General features: G+C 42.2%; 1 protein-coding gene across 1 annotated transcript in view; it reads left to right on the top strand.

Moving 5' to 3' along the window:
- Positions 1–739: 739 nt before the first annotated feature.
- Positions 740–9,762, top strand: part of LOC101861580 (3-oxoacyl-[acyl-carrier-protein] reductase FabG) — a gene marked incomplete in the record, with an annotated part of 13,169 nt that continues 4,146 nt past the window's right edge. The window contains 7 exon segments of the mRNA XM_005097073.3: positions 740–879; positions 1,065–1,210; positions 3,580–3,716; positions 4,741–4,880; positions 6,028–6,120; positions 7,273–7,411; positions 8,658–8,698. Coding sequence (XP_005097130.2) covers positions 3,674–3,716; positions 4,741–4,880; positions 6,028–6,120; positions 7,273–7,411; positions 8,658–8,698 — 456 coding nt within the window.

Genomic DNA, 9,762 nt, shown 5'->3' with positions numbered 1-9,762 from the left:
GTGTGAGTGTGAGTGTGTGTGTGTGTGTGTGTGTGTGTGTGTTGCGCACGTGTGTGTGTGTGCGTATGTGTGTATTTTTGTGTGTGTGACTTTAAAATGCCTATGTACTAAATATGCACACTGACCCAGACACTTTCGTTTTTTGTCATTTCCTTCAGAGAGCCACTCATGTCCTCATCCATCCCTGGAGAACAAGATTATCGTCAAGCCTGTTCACCTTCATCTGTGACCCATTTATTTATCGGTCAACCATATTATGATATCTGTTTAAAATCAATGCATTCTATTTCCCCAATCAGTACAGAAACACTTTTGGCGCCTTGTTGAGAGAATGTGAGTCGAGTGTGTTTCCACTTTCACGCTCTCGTCTCAAAAGGCTGACAAAATGTTTTCGAGCAAATTTCACCCAACGCCGAATAAAGTGAAAATTGTAAAAGCTTTTTGCAGAAGATCTCAATTTTTTGGTGTAATGTTGGAAGTACCTTCTTTCTCACTCGCACAAAAAAAAAAGCCTGCGCTATTAACCTGATTATGTTGTCTCCATTTAGGAACAATGCTCCTGGGCCATTCCCTCTCAGCCCACGTTGCCTTTGACAAGCAATATTGGAAGCGGGCTTCTTAAATGATCTAAGTTTTTTCGAACGGGGCGAAAAAACACCTACCATAAAAAACAAAACAGTCGATGAAACGACTATTATTCGCTGGGCCATAAGTACCTGGCAGACATCCAGACGTAAGCAGATAGCAGACAGATGTGTACAGTCAATGCGCCAGGAATGTTAGACGGACGGAGAGTGAACCGGTGTTGTTAACTGTGGATCAACGGACGCACAGCCCAGCCGCAGGACCTGTGGACAACAATAAAACAAATAAACAGAGGTAAGAAAAACGACGGTTTTATGGTTCGCTTGAGACGCTACACTCAGTGTGTGTTTAGTTTATCTCCCAGCCTGCTTTGCGGCGGAGCTCTCAAGGGGTGCATACCAATCAGTCGGATGTCCTTGTGAGAAAGGAAATTCAACATTTTAAGACGTCTCTTGAAAAGACACGACATTTCATTTCAGATCTTGTGTTTCTTTTCCTGCCTGAAGTGGAGCAGAGACACTGGGAGATTGCACTGAGGACATAACAAGACAAGATAGGTCTAGATCTTTCGCACTGAATGTTCAGTCAACAAAAAAGAGTGGACATTTCTGTTTCTCTTACAGAGGTGAGTTTTTTCTAAAGTAGAAAATGATGAATTCGACGAGCTTACACTGAAATGTGGGGGCAGGGCGGAGTCGCTGTCTCAAAATGAGCAATTTGGTTTCAATATTACAGTAGATCATTTATTTTAGTGATCTTGTGTTTGCTTACAAAGAGCGGCTTTTAATATAGGGCTCAAAGAGAATATCATTTGGTTAATTACTGGGTCAAGCTTATTGGAAAAAATATATTCTTGTTTGGTCGCTGGCCTGCAGAAGTGCCATGCAAAGTTTCGTGGACATAATATGTGAATTCCTAAATGAGCTAGAATTTTTTTAAGCCGGCAGACGAAAGTGAACAAGCTATTCTACTTGGTAGAGGACAACATTTAATGTGAAGTGAAGCGAGACGTCCTTTGCAGGAAAGTGCTTGAACAGGGTAAGTTGCCCTGACACTGTCTATGGGAACCGGTTCTAACCGTTTCATGTTATTTTGTTTTGTTTTTACTTTTGGGTTGTTTTTGCATGTTTTTGTTTTGTTGTGGATTTGTTTTGTTGATGTTTTAGTTTTATTTTATTTTTTTAAGTGGCGTCCAAAATATTATCCAATTCATAAATCAACCTCTAAAGGTTTCTTTTATATCGCATGATATCAGGAAAGAGTCAAACTTGTTATGCCTGTACTTGGCGTAGCGGGCACTAGGGGGTTAATTCAAACATTGACCCCTGAAGTGGGCAGGGAGAAAACTCTTTGTTTTATTGTCCAGGGATGTTGTGTGTTGGTGTAGCGAGGAGGTAGATTGGTCAATGATCTCTGGCCTTGGACGGTCGCCAGGTGGTGAGGTCAGCTGCTGTTTCCAAGTGGCCGGCTGTACGGACGGATAGCCTAACCGTCTAACTGTACGGACGGCTAGCCTAACCGTCTAACTGTATGGGCGGCTAGCCTAACCGTCTAACTGTACGGACGGCTAGCCTAACCGTCTAACTGTACGGGCGGCTAGCCTAACCGTCTAACTGTACGGGCGGCTAGCCTAACCGTCTAACTGTACGGACATATAGCCTAACCGTCTAACTGTACGGGCGGCTAAACTAACCGTCTAACTATACGGGCGGCTAGCCTAACCGTTTAACTGTACTGATGGTCGCCTAACCGTCTAACTGTACGGGCGGATAGCCTAACCGTTTAACTGTACTGATGGTCACCTAACCGCCTAACTGTACGGGCGGATAGCCTAACCGTCTAACTGTACGGGCGGCTGGCCTAACCGTCTAACTGTACGGACGGCTGGCCTAACCGTCTAACTGTAGGTTTAAAGGCCCCATTGACCGAAACCTGTTGAATACCCAGGTCTCATTGAATCTAGTAATTATTCAGGTTTAAAATACATGCATGTCAGTAAGGCACCTTTCAGTTTAGTCGTAAATACTGAATACTTAAGGTTTTGCAAACTAAAATTTTATTTACAATTCAGCCATCTTTATTAAGTACGGCTAGCCTGCCAGTCTAGCCGTACTTAAGTTAGGCCTTAGGCTTTCTCAGTGTCTAGGTTAGGCCCTATTGATCGAAACCTTTGGAGAACACAGATCTCATTAGTAATTATTCAGGTTTAAAAAACAACGCGCTGTCAGTAAGGCACCTTTTGGTTTCGTCTCAAATACTAAATGCTTTTTAGGTAGATCTATTGCAAACTAAAATTGTATTTACAAATCAGTAGGCCTATGGTCTATTTTTTTTTCTTTTTGTCAGTCTTGCCATCATCATTAGGTACGGCGAGCCTTGCACTAGCCGTCATTAAGTGCGGCTAGCCCCTCCCTTTCTGTGTTCATGTCCGAGGGCACTCTGCCAATCGAATTCTTTTGATTCGCTCGAGTCAACTATTTGAGTTTCCCCTTCATGATGTGGCAAGAAGTTAAATGTTGATACACTTTCCATCGAATTTGACTAAATTCGACAGCGACCTTCAATATCAATTTCTTTCTTTAGTTTTAGCAAACGTTTTACGGCACTTGCACGTATGTCTTGAATTGCCGAAGGCATTAGAGAGTAACACACTCGCACACAAAAAAGAAAAGAAAGGGTACTCAAATCATATCAGATCACTTACCAAGCACCCACTAGCCATTTTTGATAATATCTAATATCTCATCTAAATCAACTGAAGTTTCCACCATGACCAGAACAAACAGAAGGAGCGCTCAAGTTGCGGTATATAATGTATTGTATTGACTTTGCCAAACAAGAAAATCGTCCTGCTGGGAATGGACAGGCCTCGGTTAAATGATATTCATATATTGCGTCTTTCAGAAGTTATCTTTGAGCTCTTGCTGACGCCCAAGCACAGCAAGGGGAACACACTCAAACAAAACTAACCACAGTTTTCATTCTTTCTGACAGACGAGCCGCAAGTTCTCAACTGGCGTGTGAGACAGCAAAAAGAACACGATTTTGGGGTTGATTTCCTGGCTCTCGTTGAGATAGATAGAAGACTATGGAGAAACTGGATCTGACTGGTCGTGTTGCTATCGTCACTGGTATGTGGCACAGAAATATGAATAATTTATTATCTTTCTTCCATAATGGGAGGACTTCCGTAACGAGCGACCACTGTGAAACAGAGTAGAATAGAGGGTTTGGGTGAGGGTTAGGGTTTGGGGTAGGGTTAAGGTTTGGTGTAGGAGTAAGGGTAAGGGTATGGGTTAGGGGTTGGGCCAGGGTTTCGGGGTGGTTGCTCGTAACGGAAGTCCTTCCACGGTTGCGAGCTTCCGCTGCACATTTTGCTATACCCAGGAGACCAGTCTATGTTTTTCTGTTGTCCGCCCATCTTGCTATACCCAGGAGACCAGTCCACGTTTTGATGTTGTCCGCCCATCTTGCTATACCCAGGAGACCAGTCCACGTTTTGATGTTGTCCGCCCATCTTGCTATACCCAGGAGACCAGTCCACGTTTTGATGTTGTCCGCCCATCTTGCTATACCCAGGAGACCAGTCCACGTTTTGATGTTGTCCGCCCATGTTGCTATTTGTCTCCCCCTGGCTCTCCCGCCCCATGTCCTTCCTTCAGGCACCTCTTTCACATTTGTCTGGTGTAGTTTAAAGTGACCAAAGTAAATTGTATTGCAATTTTTAAAAAAGAAAATGTTTCCCACAGATGAAAACGTATATCAGATATTAAAAATACATCTAAAAAAGAGGAAAATGTCTCTATAAAGAGGAAAATGTATATGAAATATAAAAACATGTCTTTCTGTCTGAAAACCTGCATTTTAAAAAAAGGACACAAAACAACAACAACAACAACAACAACAACAACAACAACAACAACAACAACAACAACAACAACAACAACAACAACAACTCAACTTATTGTAATGTTGTTGTTTTTTCTTTTGCAACAACGACAACAACAACAACTCAACTTATTGTAATGTTGTTGTTTTTTCTTTTGCATGAAAATGTACTAACATACATACGACCTTAAGCAGTGAGAAATGGAATAATTTCTAGCGCCGTAAAACTTTCCCCTGAATTACCGGCCGTGTGTCCCTTAATCCCAGGCAGCTCCTCTGGCATCGGCCTGGCCACGGCTGTGTTGTTTGTCAAACGGGGGGCAAAGGTCACGCTACATGGCCGGAACCTGGAGAAACTGTCGGCGGCCGCCAAGGTCCTCAGGGAGGCGGGAGCCAAGGAGGGTCACGTGAGTTTGGGGCGGACACATTTCCATGAAGAAAGCGTATTCTGCCGTGATCTGATCAAACGCATTTCTCTTATTTGTTTATTTGTCTTTTGCTCAAATTCGAGGAAATTTGGTTTATGTCATGGTAAATGAGATATATCTTCATGTGGGATAGTCAAACAAAAACAACATTGATATGTTTGTTGAATTAGCAAATAAAACTAAATCACGATTATCTCGAAACCTTGATTTTGAGAAAATTGCGATTTATCAGATTACGACAGTACTGCCGTTTTGTTTTAAACAAGTTTTTAAAAGTTATGTTTTGCTTTCTTTTGTTTGTTCGCTTGTTAATTTTTTTTTCTTTTGTTAGAGCGTAAGATGAAAACGGTGTCTGTGGTCTAGTGGGTATTCGCTGTGTCGTCTCACACACACAAAAGACCTGAGTTCAGTTCTCATGAGTTACGACCCGGCCCGGCTAAAACTGAGCAAGCGGCTTTCCAGCCGACCCGTCTTTTGTCGGAGCGTGTCGTGTTGTGTCTGTTGACACAGCCAAACGGACTTTTCACAGATTTCTTCGGAAATAATCGGTACTCCATTTCAACTACCGACTTTCCGAAAGACGGACGGAATCGGGTCGGTTGGTGTCCGTCGGAGTGGACACGGACCCTACCTCGATCTTTCTGCTTGGACATTTTATCGCTCTCCTCCCGAGTTGGCCCTGACAGGCAGGGTCGTTGAAGCCCACCTCCTAAAATGATCTAAATTATGTCGATGGAGATGTAAGAAAAACAACAACAATGCTACATTGAAAAGAAAAGGATGTAATACCCTTCTTGTCACAAATGTGCACTGACTTTTAAATACAACAATGTCAACAAATTCTGAGGCGGGCTGACAAAATGAGTTACTTCTCGCAATCCATAAATATATTATATATATATATTATTATAAATAGATATTGGCAAAAAATCTAGTCTTGGGTCAAATTTGTAGATTTTCTATTGATGCCGTATAATAATTATGTAATTTAATATTTCATACCTATAAATTGTTAAAACTTCATCCATAAGCGTGATGTATCTCTTTCCGTATGACTTAAATCTGAGAAGTAACTCATTTGTCAGCATGCTTCACAATAATACATAAAATGTCGTGTGTCCGCCAGTACCTGACTGTGGCTGGTGACGTCACAGAGCCGGCCAGCCGCGAGTCCCTGGTGCAACAGACGGTGGGCAAGTTTGGCCGCATCGATATTCTGGTGAGTACTATACTGAGTTGTTGTTTAGTTTTAGTAGAGGTTTTACGGCGCTCGCAACTGCACAAGGTCTTATGAGCGCCAGAAGATTAGAGGTGTTACAAGAGAGTAACAAACATAAAAAAAGAAGAAGGGGAGATAAGGACGATAGATGTTTGATAGGAAAGAAGAAGCAAACCACAGCAGAGCACCCGCCAACTACCCGCCCGGAGTTGTTGAGGTGGTTTAGTTTGAGATCATCAAGTAACAGTTTTACGGCACTTGCAACATATCATCATCATCCAGTGCCAGATCTGCCACAGACATCGGCGATCATGGTTTTCCATTCGTTCCTTTGCTCGGATGCTCTAAAAAAAGCTACGTTTCGCTGATCTTTTCCTGTTACCCATTTGTTTAGGTTCCCTAAGTATGTTGTTCTGGGCCTACCCCTGCCTCGCTTGCCCTCAATTTTGCCAGTGAGAGCTAGATGTTCAAGACCCTCATGTCTATTCAGGTGTCCCAAAAACTGCATTTGTCGTTTCCTGATTGTTTTTAACACAAACAGGTCATAATATGGTCGCTTTTAAGGACAAACGAGCTAACCCAGATTTCGGGAGTTTCCAGAAATCTTGATCTACATCAAAAGTGAGCATTACCGTACCTATAGAGAGTTTCATTGGTGTGTATATTTGTTTGTTTATAGAGAAATCTCTCCTTGTCTTTTGAAGAAACTGAACAAGGGGCAAAACGTTTACCTTTGATTTTCTATAAACAGCTTTTTTCGGGATAGCCCACTAGTGCTGTTGAGGCTAGAGAGGTGAACAGAGTAAGCCTGATTCCCAGTTTGGACTTCTCTGTTGACATCCACCTCTTGACGCTCCTATTGCATGACCTTATGCAGTTGCGAGTGCGTAAAACCTTACTAAAACTACAACTAAAACAAAACAAACAAATGTATGCCAGTCTCTATTCTCTACATGTATTGATGCGCGACACTTAAGAATTTTTTAACCTGTTGGTAAACCGATCTGTTCAGCTCAAACTATTCTCCCCCCCCCCCCCCCCTCTTTCTTTTTCCGTTATGGGTTGCTATTCATTTGTTTTTAACCCCCCCCCCCTCCTCCCGCGCCTCCTTTTTCGGTTATTAGTTTCTTTGTTTTGTTGTTTTTTTCCCAGGTGAACAATGCCGGGTGTGGGAGTAGAGCGTTTCTGCGTGACGTCACGGAGGAAGAGATCGACGGGATGGTGAACCAACACTTCAAGGCTCCGGTGTTCCTGTGTCAGCTCTGCCTGCCCTACCTCATCAAGAGCAAAGGTTCGAGTCCTCCACTTTAAGTACATGTGTATTTTGTTTGGGATTAGCAGAAAGTAAACTTCATCAGCCAGATGTTAAAATGTACTAAACCAACTATTTTTAAAATCTTTTTTATTAAAAAACAAAACAAATTGAAGTATCTAAATCACTGTGTGTGTGTGTGGGGGGGGGGGGGGTTGGTTGAATGTGCTCAAGAAATATTTTGTTGAAATTTTAAAATTCTAATATTGACAAAGGCAAGAAAAATGGTCGCTTGCACAAGGGGGCTATCCTGAACAATGCTGTTTTGAGAAAATCGAAGGTAAAGTTTTTGCGCCTTGTTCAGTTTCTTTTAAAGACAAGGAGAGTTTTCTCTATAACCAAACAAATATACACACCTTTGAAACCAAACTTCTCCTACAGATAGGACAATGCTCACTTTTGGTGTCAGTAAAGTTTTCTGGAAATACTTTACGTACGTGCATTTTTTTAAAAAGTGAAACAGTTTTCTTCCTATTATATTTATATTTGAACGGTTGTGAACGCTGTCTGTTTTCATCAATGCTGTTTGTCTGTCAGTTAGTGGGAGAGTCTGGTGTGTGGGAGGGGGGGGTGGTGGAGGGGTGGGGGGAGGTGTTCTGGCGAGGTCTCATTTTTTTCCTTCTTTCTTTTTGATGTAGGTGTTTTTGCGTCCCCGTCGACACAGTTTGGTGAGGTGTGCGGAGAAATTTAATGAGTTACTTCCAGATTGTCAGCCCTGTAGAAATAGCTACCTTAAATCTATAAGCAGAGTTTGCACAACTTATAAGAATGAAATAGTTAAAGACATTACGTTATACGTGAAGAAAATTGCATCAATTAAAAATCTACAAATCTGACTACAGTGTCCATGTTTGGTCGATATCTACATTCGAGGATTGGGTGAAATAATTTGTCAGCGTGACCCACTTTTGTATTGCAAGTGCCGTAAAACATTGGTTGCTTTTAAGCACAAGGGGTCGATCCCGCAAAATGTTCTTTAGAGAAAATTGAAGGTAAAGTTTTTGCCCCTTGTTCAGTTTCTTTAAAACTCAAGGAGAGTTTTCTCTATAACCAAACAAATATACACACCAATGAAACCAAACTTCTCCTATAGGTAGAGCAATGGCCACTTTTGGTGTAGGTCAAGATTTCTGGAAACCCCCGAAATTTGGGTTAGATCTAGTCCGCTTGTCCTTAAAAGGGACCAGTCAAAACTAACACTTTGTCGTGTGTGTCTCACCTGCAGGGAACATTGTGAACGTGAGCTCTTGTGTGGCAGTGGAGGCGGTGAGTAACTGTTGCTGACGTCTCTTTGATTAACCCTATAATCCGTACGTCGTGTTTTACTATCGTATCCATACGACGTGGGGAACTCTGTGCCACCACTTAACCCTATCCGTACGCCGTGTTTTACTATCGTATCCATATGACGTGGGGAACTCTGTGTCACCACTTAACCCTATCCGTACGTCATGTTTTACTATCGTATCCATACGACGTGAGGAACTCTGTGCCACCACTTTCCAAAGAGGAAAACTACTCGTTAATCTGATCCGTACGCTTTGCATAGCAGTCTGTCCAAATATATTTTTTTGGAGAAATACTGAAAATTTCAAAGAGATCTTCACACTAAAATTGTTCTAAAATGTGAAGAATACAACCTTGGGGGATACAAAATGACCCCAGGGCGTACGGATGGGTTGAATGTAGAATTTTTAAAACTCCCCTATCGACACATTTTCGATCATTTAGGACGTGGGCTTCTTTCTTAGCCTGTCTGTCAGAGCCAACATGTAGTGACCGGACGGAGAGAAATTCGAAATCCCACCACAAAGACTGAGGTCCTATCTTCTAGAACTTCTACTCCTTTTCTTTCTATGTAATCCCTTAGTACATGTAATAGTAACGTCTCTAATCTTCGACACTTAGTCCTACTTGACTTATACGTTTCTGTTGTAAGTGCCGTAAAACGACGTCGTGTTTTACTATCGTATCCATACGACGTGGGGAACTCTGTGCCACCACTTTCTAAAAAGGAAATTTACTCGTTAATCCGATCCGTACGCTTGGCACGGCAGTCTGTCAAAATGATTTTCTGAGAAATACTGAAAATTTCAAAGAGATCTTCGTACTAGAAGTATTCTAAAATGTGAAGAATACAACCCCAGGGGTACAAAATGACCCCAGGGCGTACAGATAGGGTTAAGAAAAAACTAAAAACGCCTCAACTACATTACAGTTTTCTGGGTCGTTAGTCAACAGGGGCCCGGGAGAGGGAGAGGGGCACAGAGAGAGGGAGACGGAGAGACAGAGAAAGGCAGAGATGGAGAGCTAGAGGCATGAGAGAGAGA

The sequence above is a fragment of the Aplysia californica genome, unplaced genomic scaffold, assembly GCF_000002075.1.
Source record: "Aplysia californica isolate F4 #8 unplaced genomic scaffold, AplCal3.0 scaffold00145, whole genome shotgun sequence".
Taxonomy (NCBI): Eukaryota; Metazoa; Mollusca; class Gastropoda; order Aplysiida; family Aplysiidae; genus Aplysia; species Aplysia californica.
Note: the sequence above shows the minus strand (reverse complement) of the source record. Positions and strands in the feature narration are given on the sequence as shown.